General features: G+C 39.4%; 1 protein-coding gene and 1 long non-coding RNA gene across 3 annotated transcripts in view; one reads left to right on the forward strand and one right to left on the reverse strand.

Moving 5' to 3' along the window:
• Window positions 1–1,383: 1,383 nt before the first annotated feature.
• LOC140705747 (uncharacterized) lies at window positions 1,384–9,789 on the forward strand. The gene is made up of 3 exons (XR_012085236.2): window positions 1,384–1,515; window positions 2,633–2,723; window positions 9,642–9,789. It is a non-coding gene; the product is annotated as an uncharacterized LOC140705747 (long non-coding RNA).
• The window catches only part of TUBGCP5 (tubulin gamma complex component 5), a 32,932-nt gene continuing 13,646 nt past the window's right edge, over window positions 3,166–22,451 (reverse strand). For both annotated transcript variants that reach the window (XM_072994440.2, XM_072994441.2), the window contains 13 exons: window positions 22,199–22,401; window positions 21,049–21,164; window positions 19,352–19,620; window positions 17,322–17,520; window positions 15,188–15,376; window positions 13,788–13,970; window positions 12,960–13,044; window positions 11,853–11,973; window positions 10,643–10,815; window positions 9,408–9,533; window positions 6,911–6,999; window positions 5,329–5,429; window positions 3,166–4,060 (listed from right to left, as the gene is read on the reverse strand). In XM_072994440.2, the coding sequence (XP_072850541.2) occupies window positions 4,014–4,060; window positions 5,329–5,429; window positions 6,911–6,999; window positions 9,408–9,533; window positions 10,643–10,815; window positions 11,853–11,973; window positions 12,960–13,044; window positions 13,788–13,970; window positions 15,188–15,376; window positions 17,322–17,520; window positions 19,352–19,620; window positions 21,049–21,164; window positions 22,199–22,401 (1,901 nt within the window). In that variant the 3' untranslated portion in view covers window positions 3,166–4,013. The remainder of the gene's footprint in view (window positions 4,061–5,328; window positions 5,430–6,910; window positions 7,000–9,407; window positions 9,534–10,642; window positions 10,816–11,852; window positions 11,974–12,959; window positions 13,045–13,787; window positions 13,971–15,187; window positions 15,377–17,321; window positions 17,521–19,351; window positions 19,621–21,048; window positions 21,165–22,198; window positions 22,402–22,451) is intronic.

Below are 22,451 nucleotides of genomic sequence, written 5' to 3' on the forward strand. Positions count from 1 at the left end.
ACTTTGAAGTCAGCGCGGAACTGAATGGGCAGGCAATGCAACGCGGCCAGAATAGGAGAAATATGGTGGAATTTTCTTGCTCCACTAAGGAGTCTGGCCACCGCATTCTGCACCATGTGGAGCTTCCGTGTCAAGCTCAAAGGCAGCCCCATGTAGAGCGCATTACAGTGGTCTAATCTGAAGATTACGAGTGCATGGACCAAAGTACTGAGTGCCCCCGTATCGAGATAGGGTCACAGCCGGGCTATCCGCCAAAGATGGAAAAAGGCAGAACGGACCACCACCGCCACCTGAGTTTCCATGGTGAGCGCCGGGTCCAGATGGATCCCCAGGCTGCGGACCCCACTCTCTGCGGCAAGGGTAACCCCCCCCCGAATGAGAGTCACCCAAGCCACCGATAGTGGGGGCACCCACCCTCAGAACCTCCGTCTTGTCCGGATTCAGCCTCAGCCCATTTTCCTGCATCCACTGCATTACAGCCCCCATGCAACGCTGAAGGGACAGGACAGCATCTCCTACAGTAGGTGGAAAGGAGATGTAGAGCTGGGTGTCATCAGCGTACTGATGGCACGATGCCCCACACCCCCTGATGATCCCACCAAGTGACCTCATATAGATATTAAACAGCATTGGGGAGATAAATGACCCCTGTGGAACCCCACAGTTGAGGCTCCATGGGGCCGAGACACTCTCCCCAAGCTGTACTCTCTGGGGGCGGTCCTCCAAGAAGGAACAGAGCCAGGCAAGCGCCAGGCCACCAATTCCCAACTCAGAGAGCCTCCCCAGGAGGATACCGTGATCAACGGTATCGAAGGCCGCCAAGATGTCGAGGAGGACCAACAGAGATATTTTACCCGTCAGCCTCCCTCAACAGGTCATCATGCAGGGCGACCAATGCCGTTTCTGTACCATGGTGCGGCATCTGTTTCATCCAAAAGAGCCTGAAGCTGGTCAGCCACCACCCTCTCCACCGCTTTGCTAATGAAAGAAACATTGGCGACGGGCCTGTAATTGCCAGTTTCGTCCGCCGCCAAATTAGGTTTCTTACTATCCTTCTACTATCCTTCCTACTATCCTTTGGGTTTTCCAACTTCCACATAATCCAGGAGTGGGCAATTAATTTCTATAGGGGGCCACATGAAAAATCCACTGTGTTCAGGGGTGGGTAGTAATAGGCCCCCAATTTGTGGGTAGTAATAGGGCTCCATTGGGTGAGGCCCTGCAGTGAATGAACTACAAGGCTGACATAGTTAACTCCCTAAACTTAGGGAATTAACTATGTGAGCGTTGTAATTCGTTCACGGGGGGGGGGGAGGGGAGGGGACCCGACACTGAGCTAACTCACCTGTTCTCTGTTCCCCCGTAGCCTTCCTTTCCGACTGTCTTCTATCCCATGCAGGCAACGTGATGCATCGTCATGTCGCCAGTGCAAGGATCGCTTCTGGCCTCTTGAGTCACAGGCTCCGCAGTCTGCGGCTTAAGAGTAACAGTCAAAACTCACGAGATCCGACGCTGGTAAGTAAGTTTTGCTTACTGCCGTGCTGGGTGACTGGAGCCGGCGCTCCGGCTCACTCAGCAGCGACGGCCGAGCCAGACAGGAGCTGCTGTTGGGCTGTATGTGGCCCGCGGGCTGCAGTTTGCCCAGGTCTGACATAATTGCATTCACCATACGGAAACTATTAGAGCCAAAGGATGGAAGGAAGATGCATTTAATTTCAGAAAATTACTCCGTGCTGGTAATGCCAGGCAGCAGGGCTAGTTTTTGATAAAGACCTCCTTTCATCCCACAGAATCAGTAACTGACGGGTGATTGCTATTATGATCTTAATCAGTTTTGCTGCTTAATTTGGTCATGTTAGCCACCTTTCGCCTTTTTTTTAAATGGAAAAGGCAGGTTGATGAAAAAGTAATAAATACTTCATTTAAGGAAGCTGCTTTTAAAATACTAGTCAAATTCTTTTTATACTGTTGAGAATGTAATGGGGCACATTTTAGCACTGCTTAACATAGTTGTTCTTGCTAGAAAATTAACAAAGAGATTAATTCTGTCCCTTAAACTGTGTGAGACTTATACAGATAGCCAGAATAAATTTGACCATCATATCTTTCTAATTAAAATAACATTTGCTCAGACTTTTGAAATGATTCGGGAATGCTTGATGATAGGAATACAGCTGTATACCTGACAACAGGGAAAACTACTTTTCTCATATTTCACTTGCTGTAAACAACAGGCGGCTTATTTGCTTCCAGACCCAATTCAATGTGTTAGTCTGAGGCCTCCTGTCCACATTGTCTTTGAAAGTCTCCACTTGTAAAAACGCCAGTAGCAGTCATTCAAATGCTACTTCTTGTCCAAAATCTTGTCCCTTAGAAATAGTAGGACACAATAAGAGTAGGCCCAATGACTAATTGGGGATTTGGTGAGTCATTCTATTGATTCAAATGGGCCTACTTTAGTTGTGACTTTTTACATAGTTGCAGCTGGGGTTCAATTTGAATCAGTGGAACTTAAAGTTCACCCACCAGATCTCCCGCTGATTCCATGGCCCTATTGTGTAACTTACTACATTGAGCAATATGTTTTCAATATTTATGTTCTGTCTTGCTGGAGCTAAATTTGCCTTTACAGGTGCAGGGCTTTTGCTGCATGAGATCAGCTTCACTGTAATTTCATAAGAATGGCAGATTTAGCTCTCCACCTATTCTGCTTCCAAAGAGAGGTAAACAATTTGGCAAGATTTGTGCTTTATGATTTTTCCCATTCTTATTATGTTTATTATAGAGTTCATGTTAGTTCTGAGGTTTATTTGATTAGGTTCTTGTTTAACTTCAGTTTGTTTTGTTTCTAAGATATGTTTTTATTATTTTTAAATTTTAAAATGTGACCACATCAGCAGCAGTACTTAGTAGAATTCACAGACTTTTGTTTTCAAATACCACATCACATGCAATAGCAGAAGCGTTCTTGATTCCATGCTGTCTCTACCAGGATTGAGAAGCAGGCCACAAGCCACTTTCTAGGCAATATTGTGAGTCATGTGTAAATCTATATATAACACACTGATATAGTTCCCATGAAGTTCCCTCAAGAATCTGAGAACCTATATAAGATTTTGTAACAGGCAAATACAGTAAGAATATATTCATAGTGTAGCAAAGGAGTCATCATCCTTGTATTTTATTTTGACAAATAATGTAAGCCCAGAAAATACAGTTATACTGATAATCCCAGGAACAATTGAGATTACAAACTTCCATATGAACATCCAAAGCTATTAGAAAAACCATACCAAGGTTAGAATTTTAAATTATGCATTTAAGTCAATCACTGCATTAAAGGCTTGTTGCACAGTAAAAAAAAAAACTAATTGATTTCTATGGAAAAACAATTAAATAAAATACACTACAGTTTTAGGAACTTCTGTTTAGCAAAATGGAATTACATCTTTCAAAGAAGCAAAAATACAGAACTTCAAGATAATACATTACTATCACTGCATTTGGGATTACACTCAGGAGCCAGTTTAACAGAAGTTTTAAATGTTTATTTAACAACATTAATTTCGCTGTTTGTTCCTCGCAGAGGAAAAGAAAGATCTGACCTGGCCAGATTAACATAGTTACAGATAGGAAGACAGGGGAGCTGACACAAGTGCTCTGATCTGGGTGAGGCAGGAAAAAGAGACAAAGGAGGGAGCTGAGCAAGAAAGAGCACCTGTCATACGACTCCCTGTGGATTTCTCCTCTACACTGCCCAAATAACATTTAGCATGAAAACCTGACAGCATGTAAATGATTCAATGATTAAATATTTCATTTATTAGTGAACATTTTTCATTTCAGGTACAAATGCATGTTTCCGTAAATTTATGCACACATATAGGGCACGAACTACAACCAGTCAAAACAAGACCTCTGCCATATTGCTCTCAAGAGATACTTAAACTGAACTCTCTGTGTTGGAAAGACGTTGTCAGACTTGGAGCAGCTCCATGATTATCTGTGTTCTGCTATGTTTGTTCCATTCCAGCCATGAGAGATAACGCTAAAGATTCCACTGTGAACCAAAACACAAAGCAAAACATGTTAATATCTGCCATTTGAATGTTTCAATGTACGTTTGCACCTAAGAGGGCAATTGGCTTTTTGAACAAAACATGGCCCAATAAATCACAATAAACACATCTAATCTAATGTGACTGTGGATGTTACGTAGCACTGATGTTACCCTCTCACTTGGAGGGGTGACCACCAAGAATCCTCAGACAGGGCTAGGAAAGGATACTTCTTGAAATCCTGGTGAGCTGCTGCCAGTGAGAGTTGACCATGCTGGGCTAGGTTCTACAGTAGTAGAAGGCAGAAACATCCTATGCTCCTAGATTAGCGATGGCGAACCTAAGGCACAGGTGCCACAGCTGGCATGCAAAGCCCTCTGCGGGAACATGAGCCATAAGTCGCCGGATCGCTACTCTCCCCTCCCACTCCCCCCGCAGCCAAACCTGAGGAGGCAGCTGCAGCCTCAGTGCTGGCACCCCGACAGGCGTTGGGCCAGGATCCAGAGCATGTGGCACTGCCGGCGGATCCAGAGTGGGGTCTCAAGGCACCTCCACACCCGGTATTCCCGCTTCTGCCGCCGCCTGCCCGCTGGTTTTGTTTTTCCCCCAGTTTGGGCACTCGGGCCCAAAAAAGTTCGCCATCACTGTCCTAGATGGTGTATTATCCAGTTTTTTAGAGTGGTTTTCAAGTTACCCGTATTTATAACAAGTTGTTTACTAATATACAGTGGTGGCCCACATTACGACAACCCTGCAGCATGACAAAATTGCTTGACAATTACTTTTTTGCGATCGCTATAGCGATCGCAAAACAATGGTTCATATGAGTTTTTTTCACTTTACATCGATTAGGTCCCTGCTTCGGGAACCGTTTTTTCTTTGGACGACGACCTTTCCAGCTGATCATCAGGTTCCTAAAATGGCCTCCCGCTGTTTTCTGACCCTTGCTTCGGAAGACAGCAATTAAAAACAGCTGATCTGCACTCTCAAAATGGCCGCCCTATGGAGGATCTTCGCAGGTATTTTCCCCATTGGAACAATGCATTCCAATGGGGATTTTTTTTGCATGACGACAATTTCGCTGTACAGCGATTTTGATTTTGATAGAACGGATTATCGTCGTCATGTGGGGCACCACTGTATACCAGTATTGCCCAGTACACAAGATGCAATTAGCTGCTGGTAAGCATTATGCTTAACAATAAGTTGTTCTGAGAGCAATATGCTCACAAATTAGATAGATATAAAATTGTCCTTTCTAAGTACTCACAATGTGGGAAGGAGCCTCTGCATACTGCTTTGTTCAGTACTGTCACGAGGAACATGTGGCAGTTTTTAAAATCTGATTCCATCTTGGTTATGGATTCCATCCTATGAACAGTACAAGATACTTTCAAGCATTCTCTACAGATAAAAATCAAATTATGCTGAAAAATTAAAGAGAAAAATAGTTCTGACCTACTAGGTCTTGAACAGTGAGCTGTTTACAGAGTTTATCCTTGTCTGTAGCCTTTGTACTTTCATCCACAAAAACAATTAAAGTTTTTTCACACATAGCAAACATATCAGCAAAAACTAAGTGAAACAGTTCAATCATACCCATTCCATTAGGCCTCAGCATCACATATTTGACTTAACGGTGTACATGGTGAATATACACCAACATGGATTTTATTTACCATTATGTTTTGACAATTATTGGGCATGAGACTTTGTGTTCACAAATCATAGCAAATTCATATAGACAGCAGAGGACAACCATAATTACTTTATTGCATGAATAGTTTGCTGAAGCAAGTACAGTATTACAGCACTGACCACTGCTGCCAACCTATGGGAGGCACATTTTCTTGCCCATTTCTTCCAGAAGTCCACACTGTTCTTGAGAGTTACAGTATGGAGGTGGGAGCAGTAAAGCTGCCTTCTGCAAGTGGACTGTGACTTAACAATTCTCCAAATCAAATACATGGTTGTTTCCCCCTCAATACGATGCTAAACATGCTAAACATTGGAGTGCAACTCTAGTACCATTGAATGCTAGCTAACGATGATCAGAATTTCAGTCCAACAGCATTTGGAGGGCTACACTTGGCCATAAAGAAATAAATCCAATTTCAGTCTCAAGTAGAGTCACTAAAACGAATGGGCCTTGTTTGTCAACATGAACATAAATCAGATTGATATCAGTTGGATCTACTGTAGTGGATAATAATTTTGGATACAGCCTATAGTTGTAAAGGAAGCATATGGATACCAAAGGTTGATTGCTCAGGCATTAATCTGCTTGCTTGATACCAGATGCAAGACTCTGTACAATACAATTTTTAGCTGTTTTTAGGATATCTATGCACAATCACAAGAGGGTCAAATTCAATTTCTGTCCTGACTAAAATAGACCATTAAAACAAATGGGACTCACATTACTGCTGACTAACAAGTTGTATTCGTTACAATGGACTTACTGTAGTTGGGATTATAATTGGATTTAGCCCTAAATCAGTGCCTGAAACCATAATTGGCACAAAACATTTGAAACAAAATGTTAATACGGCCAAGATCTTCCTACAGTAACAATAATTTAATTAATGTAATTAAATCACCAATCATATTTGATACTTACACCAACTACTATTTATAATTTATTTTCTGAATGTAACATTTCCAACCTTCTCTTTAGAAAATACACTAATTATGCAGCCAACATGTGCCCACAGCAGATCCAGCCTGTTTCTGTGATTATTTTTTCACTCGTTCCACTGGATTATAGTAATGCTTCACACAGAGGATGCATGTCAGTAAGAAGGAGGATGCTGGAAAATGATTTCAATATCAGTTAATTGGCATATACTTACTTCCAAGCTCCCAAACCGGCTTGCCAACGGTCTGCGAACATCAGCACCAGGTTCAGCACTTTCATTATTGCTTCTTTCACAAAACTAACCTGAAACAGTTTTAAAAGTAGCAGCTGGGATCATAATTTTATTTAAAGGTTTAACATTTCTCAGATGCCCAGCCTGTTTTCCAGCTCTTCTAACTGGGTTAGTATTCTTTTGCCTGTGCTAAAAACAGTTTCTTCTGATCATTTATTCCAATATCCCTACAGTGAGGGGTAGCAAATACTCGGGAATATTATCAAGCCCTTAAAATATTCCCGTTGTGGTCTGTGGTACTCATTCCCATCATCCATGTTTTGGGATAAACATTATTTACATTAGAAAGATAATGCCTTTCATAGAAGAAAGAGGGTGGGCTTACTAATAATTTCTACTATATGCCATAGTGGTTAATTTCTAAAAAGAAAGATGCCAAGACTTATAGCTAAATAGAAACAGAAAGTGTTTCAAGATATATGAACAGTAACAACCTAACAAAGGTACACTGAAGGTCACTGATTTCAGTGGACCTAAATATTTCCACCTCTGCCAAATTGTAATGGATTGAATTATTATTCAATTCACATTACAGAAGTTTATAAAGAGCATATGCACTGAGGCCAAAGATACAATTCTTTCTCTTGGTTTTAGCATCTAACTGTAGTGGCATTGATTGATGTCAACCTAACATTTCTCACTGATAAATTGTGGATCAGTTCACTGGGATCTCACTAGGAATTCTGCCACTGCACACTACCCGTATTCTAAACTACAAGATATACCACACAGAAGAATCCTGAATTTGTCTTGGAAACAGTCGGGTATATCCTGTGCTTCTAACCAATACCAATTTAAAGCAAAACAAACTACATCAATTAATTATCCTGAAAACTGGTTGCTGTTGTTTTAATAAGGAAATTAAATTAATATAGTGGCCAGTGTTAGAAAGCTGCGTCAAATCTGAAGGCCATGGAACAGTTTGCAAAAGAAGAGTGGTCTAAAATTCCAGTAGAGATGTAAGAAACTCATTCATGGTTACAGGAAGTGATTGATTTCAGTTATTTTTTCCAAAGGGGGTGCTACCAAATATTAAGTTAAGGATGCCAATAATTTTGGCCAGTGCATTTTTGGGTTTCTGTGTGGGACTGTATCAGATTTGAATTTTCTACTCTGTTTTTTGTGTTGTTCCAATGCAAACCAAAGAAATGAACATGTGAGTCATCATCACTTTATTTGCTTGAAAAAAACAGCTGCACATAAATTAGTGAACCTATCAGTGTCCCCCATAGGAAATGGTTACCAAACATCTGCCCAGCTTAACAACAAATATTTGCACATGCCAAAAATACATACTTCAGAGGACATTCATCTAAGAATTGCTAAATATATAGGTTTAGTCTCAAGGGAGTAGAAACAGAGAAGTCTGTAAGAAAATATCTCTACATTTGAGGGGGAACACCCCCCCCAAAAAAACCCTCCAAAACCCCACCTCCAAACATCATCTCCCTGAACCTAGTGTGAGCCAAATATGGCAATGGCACACAATGGTCTCTTTAGTAGCATAACGTCAGACATGAGTGCTGGAGCAAAGTCACTTAGAATCTGCTTCCCTTCATTTTATCCTAACATTCACAAGTGTGAGTGAACTCCACCCCCAAGCCTTGGAGATCACAGTACAGTAGTATCTCCATCATGTTATTATGTGCTGTCAAGTCCCTTACAACTTCTGGCAACCCTAAATGGGTTTTTAAGATATGTGAGGCAATCAAAGAGTGGTTTACCATTGCCACCCATCAGTGCGTTTCCATGACCAAGTGAGGGTTTGAACCCAAGCCACAGTTTGACATTCAACCACTACCATTGGCTCTTTTTTTCTGTCATGAGCAGGAGGACGGGAACTGAAGAATAGTTTCCCCTTTGGTGCTTCATAATTTATCTACAGCCATCTCCCTATTTGTGTGTTTGTTTGTCTGTCTATCCATCCATCGCTTCTCAACCTAACATGGCCTCTTCAGTGAGCCACAAGCACAAAAGGATTTTTTTCAAATTACAATTTGGTCAAAAGGCTTAAGTTCTATTCCTCAAAAAAAACCAATGTTGTCTTAAATGTCATCTTTCAAAATGGCAACTCCATGGCAGAAATCGAATAACACAGATTAATCTACATGAACCAGAAACTGAAGAATTTTATACACTCCATATATTATGCAAAGATAAATATACTCTCTATTAAATGTAACTAATCCAAAATCTTGTCCCTGCTATAGAGTTTCATTTTGTGGACTTTTAAATAATTGTATAAATATTTATTTTATTTATTTATTATTTCATTTACACCTCACCTTTCTCCCAATTCAGAAACTTATTCTAATATGGAGAGACAAAAACTTATTCTATATAACAAAAATGATAAACAGTATATACTTTCAAATTCCTCTTGTTAAAAGTCATGTAGGAAATAATTGGTATGGTATACCTTTTCTCTCAGCAGGCAGCGATCATGGATTGTGGAAAGATATCTATAATGAATTTTAATTAATTGATCCAGATCTTTTGCTTCTTCTACTTGATGCTGAAACTCCAAACCTGTACTGTGAAGGATCTTTAAGAAGGGAACACATAAAGACTAGTAAAACTTTGTTCTTAGTTGCCATCTTATCTTCTCCACAGTCTATGAAAATCGTTGATATTAAGTTTTTTCACCTTTCAGGTCTTTAAAGTGCCACACGACACTGATGGTTTCACTGGAAAAGACTACAAACATGGTGATTCTTCTGGATGTGACACACCCCTCAGTTATAAAACTGAATGCACTCTCCACAGATTAAACAAAACAGCCAGTTCTGTGATTCAAGCCAGTACTTTGGGAATATTTTTTGGCCTACAATGCCCATGAGACTTGCCAGCAAAACTATGAGGTATTATGGGATTTGTAGTTCAAAAACATCCAGACAACCACAGTTGCCCGTCCAACTTCTACGTAAGAGAGAATTTCTGAATGAGGTTAGTAAGTGAAAGTGTGACCAACGGATCCACTTTATTAGCAATGAAATACTGTTTTTTATGAACCCCTCAGTGTGGTTTTACCAAATCACCGAACTTTTAAAAAATGTTAACACAAAAAAAATACATAGAGGATTTTTCTCAACCCTCAGTCTGATTTGTCCAATTGTAAAGAGCCTACATCTGAAACCATTTATAGAACAAATTTAGCCAATGCGAACAGCCGGCAAAAGACATGCAGCCGCCTTGCTCTCAAGCAGCAGGAACAAGTCATGTGCTCCCCGACTTGGCCATGGCCACTACTTGTTTTTCCTTCCCTTTTTGCAACTCCCCTCTTCACCTCTACTTGGATAAGGCAGCTACCATGACACAGCAGTACTGCTCCTTCCCGTCTTTCCAGACATTTTATGTTGTCCTGCCTCATCTCTGCCATAGTGTGGCAGCAGTTCTGCACCATCCTCCTCAAGTCCACCCCTGCACAAACCTTCCAGGGATAAGTGGGGCAGATTTGCTATCTTCAGCACTCTGCCACCTGAGGCAATCGCCTTACTCAACCCAATGGCAAAGCCACTTCAATCAAAAGTGCATTTAAAAATGCACTTTTGTCACCAACAGTGATGGTAAAAACAATCTAAGCCCATGTGAGATACCATTATGGATTGCCAACAGAAACAGTTACCATTCTTAACCTTCTCACATCCTACATACCCTAGTCATGATGTAGTTGTGCAGGCTGTTGACAAAATGCATGAGTTTCATCCTTAAAAGAAACATGCGATGTGTTTGTTGTTTAATGGGTTCCTGCTGTGCTCCAAACTGGAGAAGGGGCCCTTGTTCGGCTCCACCTTTATTCTGCAGCTTTTCTGCTGCACTGACTAGTTCTTGAAAGAGAAGAACAATACCGTAAAGGATCGGGGAAACCAGCAAGACAGTGCAGTCTACAGTTCCTCTGTTATTACTTTAACTAAAAGGCACGGCTTCTCTACTTTAAAATATTCTTCATGTCAAGGAACTGTTCAATCAGTAGAGGGCAGAATTGGCTTCATAAAAGGATGACAACCATCAGGACAACAACCAAATACAGAAAAAGATAAATATTTCAATACAACTAAAAAGCACTGCCAACAAGAACAACTTCCATCCTAATATTAAAAGATTAATATTAATATATGGTGACCAAGAAAAACAAACAAAAAGAATAAACTCTTCTGTCTGAGGAAGTGGACAAAAGCTCACATTCCACAAAAGCTCACATTCAAATATAGCAGTTAGTCTTTATGGTGCCACAACATTTTTGTCTTCTTAACTTTTTAAATTTTTTTGGACTAATCTACTAGCACAGACTAACATGGCAACCTCTTCTAAAACTACCAAAAAATAAAAATAAAGTTCTTTCTACGCCTTTGGTCAAAAAGGTGTCTCAGAGCAAGGATTTTTGTTTGTGGACTTTGGGAGGGAACAAAATTAGCAAAATTAGAACATACTAATCAAGATTCTGCTGCCCCTAAAAAGAAAAAGGAAGTACCCATACAGATGTTTCCTGTTTTGTTTTTTTATATTTTATGTTTCTTTCTTTCCTTTTTTTAATGACTATTTTCAACCAATTCTGAGACCTGGTACGATTCCCCCCCCCAGGGCTTGAATTTGACCTTCAAACCATTAGATCTTGCTCATCTTTACAATAAAGAAATTTCATTTCCACACAGTTTATTCTTCACCACAATAACTAATTGTACCAACACCCCTTCTTTTCACTTCTCTTTCAATCCTCTTTTCCTACCATGTTCTTCCTTCCCTTCCAGGTACATGAAAGGTTATGCTCTTCCAGAACCTGGAAATAGTGTGGCTATATCCTACCCATCTTTACCACTACATTTTCAATTACACAGAATTTAAATGTTTCCGTGAAACATCTTACCATGAAATCTTAACACGTCCAGACTATATTTGGCCCATTTGATTTGTAACAATAGAAGAAATACTTGATTGTAGATTTTTTGACATTCCACACTTATAACTATATCAACTGGCCAAGGAACCTAAGGAAGGAAGAAACGGATGAAATTATTCTGTTGCTTCTTTCACATACATATTATCTTATAGAGATGGGGGTATTCATATTCATAAATTAATATGAATATCCCCCCACAGGTGGAGACCGTCCAGACTGTCCACTCACAATTCCACCACTGCTGTGAGCTCCGCAGTGCCTTCCTATCACTCTGTTGCTCATAACAGATTAGCCAGTCCTGGCAGACGGCAGGATGACAAGCCTCACTGACAGGTCATAGAGTGGCTAATCCATCGCAAGCAACGGAGCGACAGGAAGGTACCACAGAGCTTGCGGCAGTGGAGGAATCATGAGTGAACCCTTGTTATCTCCACCTGGGGGGGATATTCGTATACAAATACGGATACAGTGGGGTCTTGACTTGAGAACTTAATCCGTATTGGAAGGCGGTTCTCAAGTCAAAAAGTTCTCAAGTCAAATCTGCATTTCCCATAGGAATGCATTGAAAACCATTTGATCCGTATCTGCTCTTTTCCGTCCATAGAAACTAATGGGAAGCTGCTATTCTGCCTTCGACCACTAGAGGGGGATATTTTATTTCTTTTTTTCTTAGGTCAAGAAAGGTTCAGGGAAGGCAGGGAAAATACAGTCCAGGCAGTACAGTACTCCCAATCCACTCTCTAAATGCTGGGAGGAGTGAGGAAGCAGACAGGCACCCTTTTCACTGGCCAACAGTTAACTGAAAGTTCACATTTTGCACTTTCCCTGCCTCCCACGTGGTTTTTTTCAGTTCTTAACTCAAATCTAAGTATGTAAGTCAAGTCAATATTTTCCTATGAGAGCGGTTCTTGTCAAAATGTTCTTAACTCAAGCCGTTCTTAAGTCAAGACCCCACTGTACCCCCATCTCTACTTATAGCTCAATGTTGAGCTGTACTTTAATTATTACCTTAACATTCAACATTAAAATAATGAATTTAATTTCAAAGCTGGTTTCTATTGAAATTAGCATTACCTTATAACTCAGTATTAAGCCATCCAAAGTATGAACAGGAAGCTTCTTCTTTGCTATATCAATATTTTCACATGATATAGATAGCCTACATTGAGAAATATGTACTGTATTAGCAACTGAACTCTTGTTCTGTGGGATATGATTAACCAAGTTGTGAAACTTCAGTGCAAAACATTTCAGATAAAATCATCCTAGCTACAGTTACCTCTGCTGCGTAATATGTGTAATATGATATAAGGTATCAATGCTCACTGGAATACTAACTTTATTTAAAAAGCTATAGGATTTGTTTGCTCAAATTAAATTGTGTTATATGGTTACGTACTAACAACTAAGCTCAGTAGCTAGATCTGGCACTTGGGTGCTATGTTGTATTTCTCTTATAGCACAGATGGTGTTAGAGTACATGAAAGCCATGCCTCCTTCCAGGTCCCAGCCTCTCATGCCTTCACAATTTAAAAAATGCAAATCATGTTAACTTAGCAAAATTAGAATATACTAATCAGTCAGTGTTTCGACTTTTTTTGTACTGAGCTACACTAGAGCACATTGAACATTTCACTGAAATGTTTTCCCAGAGCAATAGGTCCTCTATGAAGCAGAGAAATCTTACTGATTGCAACCAATTTTCCCTACATCAAGATACTGTATGCAATCTGCAGCCTCCAGTTGAATGTCAAAAGGTCAAAAGCAATCAAACCTCTGGCCAAAGTGACCTGGTCTTTCAATAACTGACCTGGGGTGGTGGGCGGAGAAAGACTGAGAGAGAGATTGAGAGAGAGAGGCTTGCAGAAAGAGTTATGATATAAATATAATTTGTATGTTTACCTTAAACTATCCTCTGGGTAACGCTGTCCAACCGCTTCTTGGAGTTGGACGTTAAGGAATGGTTCACTTTGCCATGCATCTTTCTCTCTTATTTTATCAAAAATGGATGTGTAGAAGTCATACATAGTGTCACCAGCCTCCAGTAAGAAAAAGTTTCTCATTGCCTGCAAGTACTCCACTAGCCTAAAAAAAGAAGCACACAGGTCTTCAGATTTTGACATATTTTATACTTCACTGCTTCAGTAATGTAATGTAAGCTTTCAAACAGAAGCCACTGGCAAAACTCTACTCCAAAAAGTCTACCAAAAACATTCTTCATACACCATTAAGTCACATAATCTTGTAGGCTTAAATCCAGAATAAAATAATTGTGTTCATTTTTAATAGCACTGTATTTTCACTGTTATATTAGTTGCTCAGCACTCCTCTCTCAGGTGGTTGAGAAATGTGCATAATAAGAGGCAGGAACAAGCTCCTATCAAGCAACATTATAACATTCTTTAGCTTAGGAAAAATAGTAAAAGAGGTTATGGCAGACTGGAATGAAGGTGAAGAAAGGGGGAGAGGGGCAGTTTTTCTCTCATGGGCTTGAACTAATGCAATCCAATGAAGCTCAAAGTTGGGAAATTCAAGAGAAATAAAAGGATCTATTTCATCTACTATCTAGTTAAACTATGAATTCATAGCAATATGCTTTTCAACACCAGTAGCGACAGAAGGGTGCTGTCATGCTCATTACCTGCTCGGCTACTATGAGGACAGAATGCTGAATTAGGTGGGTCTCTGGTCTGATTCAGCACATTTGTTTATTTATTACATAATGCAGTTCATGCATTAGGTAACTGCGTTGAGACACTGTAGAAGTTTTACTTATAGATCATGACCCAGTGTTTAAACATACGTTTTTGATGAAGAATGCACAGGAAATGGAATTCCATAAACAGATGACTTGTTTTTCCAAGAATGTATTCTCACTGACATTACATGCAAGAGATGTGAGATTTCTGCCACCTTTCCCAAAAATATACTGCTTTTTAATAAACCACAACAATAATTCTTAAAATCGAAATGCAGAAGTTTGCCTATAATTCCTGAACCATACAAATATACACATAAAAACATTATTCTATATACATGTTTAATTCCTTTTCCATTTTTAATATGACTTTTTTCATCCTCCCATCATAGTCAAGAACTGACATGTAGCTTTCTGTTCCACACCATCCATTACCACAAGAGTCATCCAAGTCTCTTCCCAGCTATCTGAAGGAAAAACACTTCCAGTGCTCAGTAAGGAGTATCCTTCACAGTATGCCAGAAATTGAAACCAAACCCTCCCTAGTCACCAAGCATCTTGTAAACATTTGAAGTCATTACTACCAAAATATTTCAGCTCTCACCTGTAATCTTTCTTCAAAGTTTGCATTAAATTTCCACAGCACTGTAAATATTGTTTATCTATGTGAGGATAAAGGCAAGACCTCAATGTCAGTTCAAATGTCTGACATGTAACTGATTCGGATGATCTATCCACACAAACATCATCAGCAGTAAGGGACTCGTGAAAGTTGCCTTGTTCCAAATATAGCCTAGAGGAGTAATAAAAATACCAATACTTGTATCAACTTCCAGAGAGAGAGAAAGGTAAGCTCTTGACTTTGTCTACACCAAGCTGCAGAAGGACAACAGCTGGGATTGACAGCCCAAAGGAATCAGTATCAATCAAGCAAACTACTGAAAATGATCCTGATGATTTTGATGGAGTTTCCAAGGATTTCCAACATTATTTCTCGTCAACAGAAAACAAGAAAACAAAAAACACCACCCTCTATGAATAAATGCAGTCACAGCTGCAAAGCAGCATTGGTCAGATCCATTATTTTTCATCTTCAAATATTGCTTTTAAAATTATATGCTTCTGGAGCCACAAATCCAGTTTGAAATTGAAAAAATGTTTTGATGTTATCCAGACTGAGTACTTGAGGACACAGAAAATTTAATCAAAATAATTTATGCAGAAGCCTTTGGAACCGCATTTTATTGAGGCTCTGATCCAGTAACTGTTTGGCTTTTTTTAATTATATGATTACATTATCTTGTAATACAGAATAACTTCAATGCCTATTTCATAATGAGCTCTTTATGTTGTTATGTGCCATTAAGTCTGAACCAACTTATAGATAATGGGGTTTTCAAGGTAAGTGAGATATTTAAAGAGTGGTTTTACCAGTTCCACCTCCCTAGTGAGTTTCCATGGCTGAGCGGAGATTTGAACCCAGGTCTCCTCGAATATATCTGCTAACGTAACTGAAATTACTATGATGGAGGGCTTTTTAATTTTTCTTTAAAAAAACATTTTAACAATAAATATTTTAAAAACCAATTTAATATTTTAAAAATCATTACAAATCTTTAAAAAATGATTGTTTAAAAAACGAACATTAATTTTTATCTATTATAAGTGGTCTTAACCGACCAGATAGGCGGGATATAAATAAAATAAAATAAAAAATAAACAAACAAACAAACAAACAAACAAGATGGACGTTTCTAACGATGTGTTCTGCTTTCTGAGTGTACTTTCAAAACCTGCAGATGCCAGATTTTTTTTCAGATGTTCATTAGAAATACGCCTATCCGCAGTTCAGGCACACATGCTGAAAATAATCCCTCTCAATTTTCAGCATGTTCAAAAGGCACCCCAAATTATAACTTGGATGAAAACTGGTAGCAATGCCTCCATTTGATTTATATGATCTACAGTGACAGATATGATCAGTTTCAATCTATGAGCTTATTCTAAGCAAAACCTGTCATAGCCACACTTCAACAAAGGCTTGGCAATAATAATTTCAGCATATATTCCCTTCAGAGATCCTCATGAACAAACTGTCGAAGCAAACTGACCTACATCAGGTAGCCCTCCTCCCTCTCAGAGAAATACTCTCATTAAAAATAGCAAGAGGTAGTGACCCCGTCTTTGTTTTTCAGTAATTCTGGAAGATGTGCCACATTGTTTTGCCATTTTAAAGCAAGAATAAGGAAACTCCAGTCTGTGGAGACTGAATGCAGCCCTTGGGCGCTGCCTTACCCATCCACCCCCAGTCAGCAACAACTGAATTAAGTCTTAAAAGTTTCACCTGTCCATATGCTGCAACCAACCAGCTCAACTGTTTGCCATGTATCCATATCATACATAAATTATCTAACTTATTTTAAATAATACATTATCTTTTATAGTTCAGTTTTAGCAAATTTTATCCTGACAAATCCCAGCCCAATAGTGAATAGTGCAATAAGTAAGTAAGTAAGTAAGTAAGTAAGTAAGTAAGTAAATAAATAAATAAATAAATAAATAAATAAATAAATAAATAAATAAATCTGGTAGCATTATCTCTCAAAAGTGAACTACAACAAGGTGCCTCTACATTTGCCATTTGAACAGCAAGAATTCCCTTGTACGTATCCTGAAAAATCGGACTCTGGGCTTTGACACAATGGGGTGGATCAATTATTTTGAGCCTCTTCTATTACCTTGCAAAATTAATAGCCAGCAAGGGATCATGGACATCATCCAACTCCAAATGTCTCTCTGCAATAGACTGCATCTTTATTAGGCTCTGCTTGGTTGCCTGCTGTTCAGTAATAACATTCTGAACAGGATCTTCTCCATGCCGCAAGCGCGACTGCACAGACTCTAGAAATAACGTATACAAGCTCTTCCTTTCTGCATCTGAATGGGATAATGAAATATACATTATTTACTCTACAGTTGTTCATTTATGCGAAAACAACCGAAAAACAGGAAAACAAAAAAACTCAAACAACATTTTAAAAAAAATTTGGTTGAAATCCAGTGTTATGCTGCAAGTAGAGTAGGCCCACTGAATCAATGGGATATAAACAGAAGTTCACTCAGCAAATCCCCACTGATTCAATGGGTTTATTCCAGGAACAGAACTAAAGTAGCTGATTCAGCTAGTAATTTGTCACAGAGAAAGCTGGTATTCTCAGTCACTGGTATACACCTATTTGGCCATGTAAGAATTTTTGTTATAGAACACTAATCAAAAAGGAGGTAATAGCTTCATACATTCCATTGAACCAATAGTTACCATAGCATCCACTCACTTTATTCATTGACTAAAACCCTACTGGGCATGATCCCCCTATACAATAGGAGTGAAATCATTGTCAGCAGCAGATTGGTGATGGATAAAATGTCCTTTTTCAATTTCATGGTGAATGATATTTTGCCTCATTGCATGTAGATTGTGCACGGCCTAGAACTGAAAATGGGAGTCTTTAATTAGCAACTATCTGCTACTAGTAAGGGCAAAATTCCTGTTGCACAGGTAGAGGTGCAGAACAGGGTTTTGACTATTCAGTTCTCTGATCTCCAAGGGCCACCACAAGCACAGCATTCCCAGTCACTTATACCCAATCAGGAACAAGGAGGTAGGATACATGATGTACATTTTGCCAAGCAAGAATACCTATAGGTGCCCTTGAGCTCTTATGCAACATTACAAAATCAGGAATATTACTATATGCAGGTTCCAAGCACCAATTCACACAATTAAAACTTTATTTACTATGCTTACACAGGCTAACAATGTTATGCTTGATTGTGCACCTGATACAGTGGTGCCTCGCTTAACGAGCGCCCCGCTGAGCGATTAAATCGCTTAACGAGGGGCTCTGGGCCATCGCTGGAGCATTCGCTCAGCGATGGCCCCTATGACATTTTTTCGCTTTGCGATATTCGCTAAGCGATTCGCTTAGCGAATATCGCATAACGAAGCGGGGGAGAACAGCTGATCGGCGGTTCCAAAATGGCCGCCGGAAAGTCCGCGCTGCATTTTCGCGCCCTGCCCTCGCTTACCGAGGGCGCGAAAATGGCGGCGCTATGGAGGAAGATCGCTTAACAGTGAGTTTTAAAGCCATAGGAACTCATTGAACAAAGTTCAATGCATTTCTATGGCTTTTTTATTTCCGTTTAGTGATGTTTCGCTATAGCGAAGGTTAATCCGGAACGGATTAACCTCGCTATGCGAGGCACCACTGTACTTAGCTTTAATGACCACGAATGTTTAGATGACTGATATATATTAGGACATGTTCATGAAATGACTGTTGCTCATGAGAACAACTGTGCCTATAGTCACTTAAATGCATACATATTTAAATATCAACACAAACTGGCAAAGCTGGGTTTATGAAATAGCCCTTCTGGCAAAAGGAGATTTGATACCAAAAACCACCGTTAATCTCATATGACTGAAGTCTTAACAAGAGGTTATTGTTTACATTCAAAATATTCTTTTTATTTTAATCATTTTAAAGAATATTTTACAATTAAACGAGTCAAAGTTTAGTAGAAAATACGGGGAGTCGCATTTGAATATTTAGTTTAACTACCTACTTAGGAAACTGAAACAGAAGCCAATATTTCCAAATATGTATGAGCCATGTCATGGGAATCGCAGGCTACTAAACATCAGGACCGGCAACCTGGAACTATCATGAAGCAAGAGAGCATGTTATACCACAGCCATTTTCACCTCTCAATGCCGCCTGCTGAGGAGAGCTTTCGGAGCACTGCAGGTTCTTCAACAACTGCATGGACTTCCCAGCCATAATGATCTGCTTCAGTACCGGTTTCAAAAAAGAGACCATGGTGTGTTGTTTGCTTGAGGGTGCCTGATCACTCCCGGAGCTGGCGCTAGCATTGTCACTCATTTTCTCTTCATTCTCTGTCTTTTCTGATACACTATACAATGTGTAGGTAGCATACCAAAAATCTCTATGGTTAACAGGAACATTTTTGTTTCTGCAAAGACAGGCAAAGGTGATAATTAGTTCTGATGAATTTGTAATTGCTTCCTTGGAAAGACCGCATTTACAGTGGTGCCTCGTTAGACAGTTACCCCGCATGACAGTTTTTTCGCTAGACATTGACTTTTTGCGATCTCTATAGCGATTCGCAAAACAGTGATTCCTATAGGAGAATTTCGCTGGACAATGTTTGGTCCCTGCTTTGCAAACCGATTTTCGCTAGACGACGATTTTGACAACTCCCTCCGCTCTCGCAAAACAGGTGTTTTCGGGACCTAAGCTTCACAAGACAGCAATTTAAAAAAGCTGATCGGCGGTTCACAAAGTGGTTTTCCTATGGCCAATCTTCGCTAGACAACGACGATTCTTCCCCATTGGAATGCATTAAACAGGTTTCAATGCATTCCAATGGGGAAATGCTTTTCTCTAGACGATGATTTCGCTAAATAGCGATTTCAGTGGAACGGATTATCATCGTCTAGCAAGGCACCACTGTATATGATTTCCAATTTGAAAATAATCTGGAAGCAGATTTCAGGTTACAGAGAAATACTATCAGATGCTTTGGGGTGTGGCTTGAGTTTAGAATTCACAGTAGGTAAGCAGATTAGAAGAACCAGGCTCCTATGACCAGGTGAGATCTCAGGAGATACTAATTCAATGTAATTGAGAAAGTATTGAATTTAGAATAGATTGAATGGCCTTCAACAATTAAAATGGGTCAGGCTCTTACAGTATATATCACTCCCTGCTTTTCACCAAATGTATTGTTATGCAGCACACAAAATGGCCATTAAAAAATACAAAAGCCTGAAATTTTGGTAACAAGCTCTTAAACATTGTATAAAACAAACGACAAGCATGAACATAGACAGGCCTATGTCAGTGTGCATCTTCAGTTCCATATCTCCAGTGTAATTTTAAAACAGAATTGAAATATATTTGCTCTAATTAGTATTCAGAGGACATTGTTAATGTAAAATGAAGTAGTATTCACCTGAAGGATGCACAGCATATTTACCTAGTCTGCTAAATATTCAAAGAGTCTTTCATTAAAACATAATTGTGGATACATTTGGCTCATCATTTTTTAAAATTACAACAACTGCCCAAATAATTCAGTGTAGAGCAGCAGCTTGTTGCTCGTTCATGGTCTCAGCCTTGCTGGGGCTGAGCAAAGATCACAGTCAGCAGTTCCTTTTGACTGCAGTTCCACAAAAAAGGAGATTTCCTATGCTAGACAGACAAAAAAAGTGATGACCACACAGGATGTTGGTAGACAGCAACAAAATAATAGCTGATACAAACAGGGTTACTTGTGGACTGATACCTACTGTGACCTCATTATAGCTGTTTTCATCTATTCTCTGCCTTAAGAAATATCAACATGAACATATTTATGAGAGATGCTCGGTTTCTCTACCTTTGAATTATAAATTCTTTAGCAGGATCAAATAAGTTCCCATGGACAATCCACTCATCCACTGTCTGCAAATATGGCCTTACTGTTTCAACCCAGAGTGAAAATAACAGGGAGACCTGCAATGAAAATTTTAAAAGATTACCAATTTATAAATAGTACATTAATTCACTCTGAAAGCAGATATATGCTTCTTCTGGCAGCCTTTAAAGCCTCATGGGATGCTGCTCTAGAAAATCATGAAGATTTTCAGAGTGAAGCAGGGAATAAGGAAAGCTGCCACCCCCGATCAGAATGCCACGAATGGTGCTTTACATCCCAGCATACTAGAAGTATCATACAAAATGATGGCATTTATCCACTTACACAGCAGGGAATATTTTAAACATACTTAAGAGTCCTTAACTGCCTACAGTCTGCTATCAGAACAATCAGATGCACAAGGATTTGTCATTTTCTTGCATCAAGAGAAAAGAGAGAGACAATTTTGAGCTGAAGAATTAACAAATTTAACCTTCAGCCGACATACAGTGGTGCCTCGCTTAACGGGCGCTCCATTTAGCGACAAAATCGCTTAGCAACGACTTTTTCAGAGCGTTTTTGTGCTTCGTTTAGCGATGGTCCCTATGGGCGATTTTTGCTTAGCGATGGTTGGGACCATGCTTCGCATAGCGATTAAATTTTGGGTCCCCTGTTTTGCTTAACGATGGTTTAAACAGCCTCATGTGTGCTGTTTTTTAAATGTTTTTCTGTTATTTATAAAGTTAAAGTTTACTGTTTAAAATGTTTAAAGTGCACTTAATAAACGCTTGGTTAACCAAATTTGACTTTGTTCTGACTCTTTTTTAATTTGTTGTTGTATTTTTCCCCTTGAGATGCATTGAATAGGTTTCAATGCATTTCAATTGGGGAACCGTGTTTCGCTTAGCGATGTTTCCTATGTCGATTTTCGCTTAAGGACGGCAATTCGTTCCTATTGGAATGGATTATCCGGTTTTCAATGCATTTCAATGGGAAACCGCGTTTCGCTTAGAGATGAAATCGCTTAGCAGAAATTTTTCGGAACGAATTAACATCGCTAAGCGAGGCACCACTGTATATGATTTCTATAGGAAAGTACAGTAATTACAACAAAGCAAGCACATCCACATACCGTTTGTTCAGAGGCTTCTCCGATGTTGTCATAGTCAAGAATAGCTTTGTACAATGTATTTAGCAAATGAGAAGCTCTTACAACATTGCGAGTGTCAGGTGGTACTTCTGCAACTCCAGTGCTAAAGACTTTATGAAGTACCTTTAGCTGTGCTAGTCGAGGTGATAGCTTCTCTATAACTATCGAAAGAGTGACTGTAGTATCTGCAAAACACAAATAGAACTCCACATTTTACAATGTGTGACTATCAGCT

The sequence above is a fragment of the Pogona vitticeps genome, chromosome 3 (assembly GCF_051106095.1).
Source record: "Pogona vitticeps strain Pit_001003342236 chromosome 3, PviZW2.1, whole genome shotgun sequence".
NCBI lineage: Eukaryota > Metazoa > Chordata > Lepidosauria > Squamata > Agamidae > Pogona > Pogona vitticeps.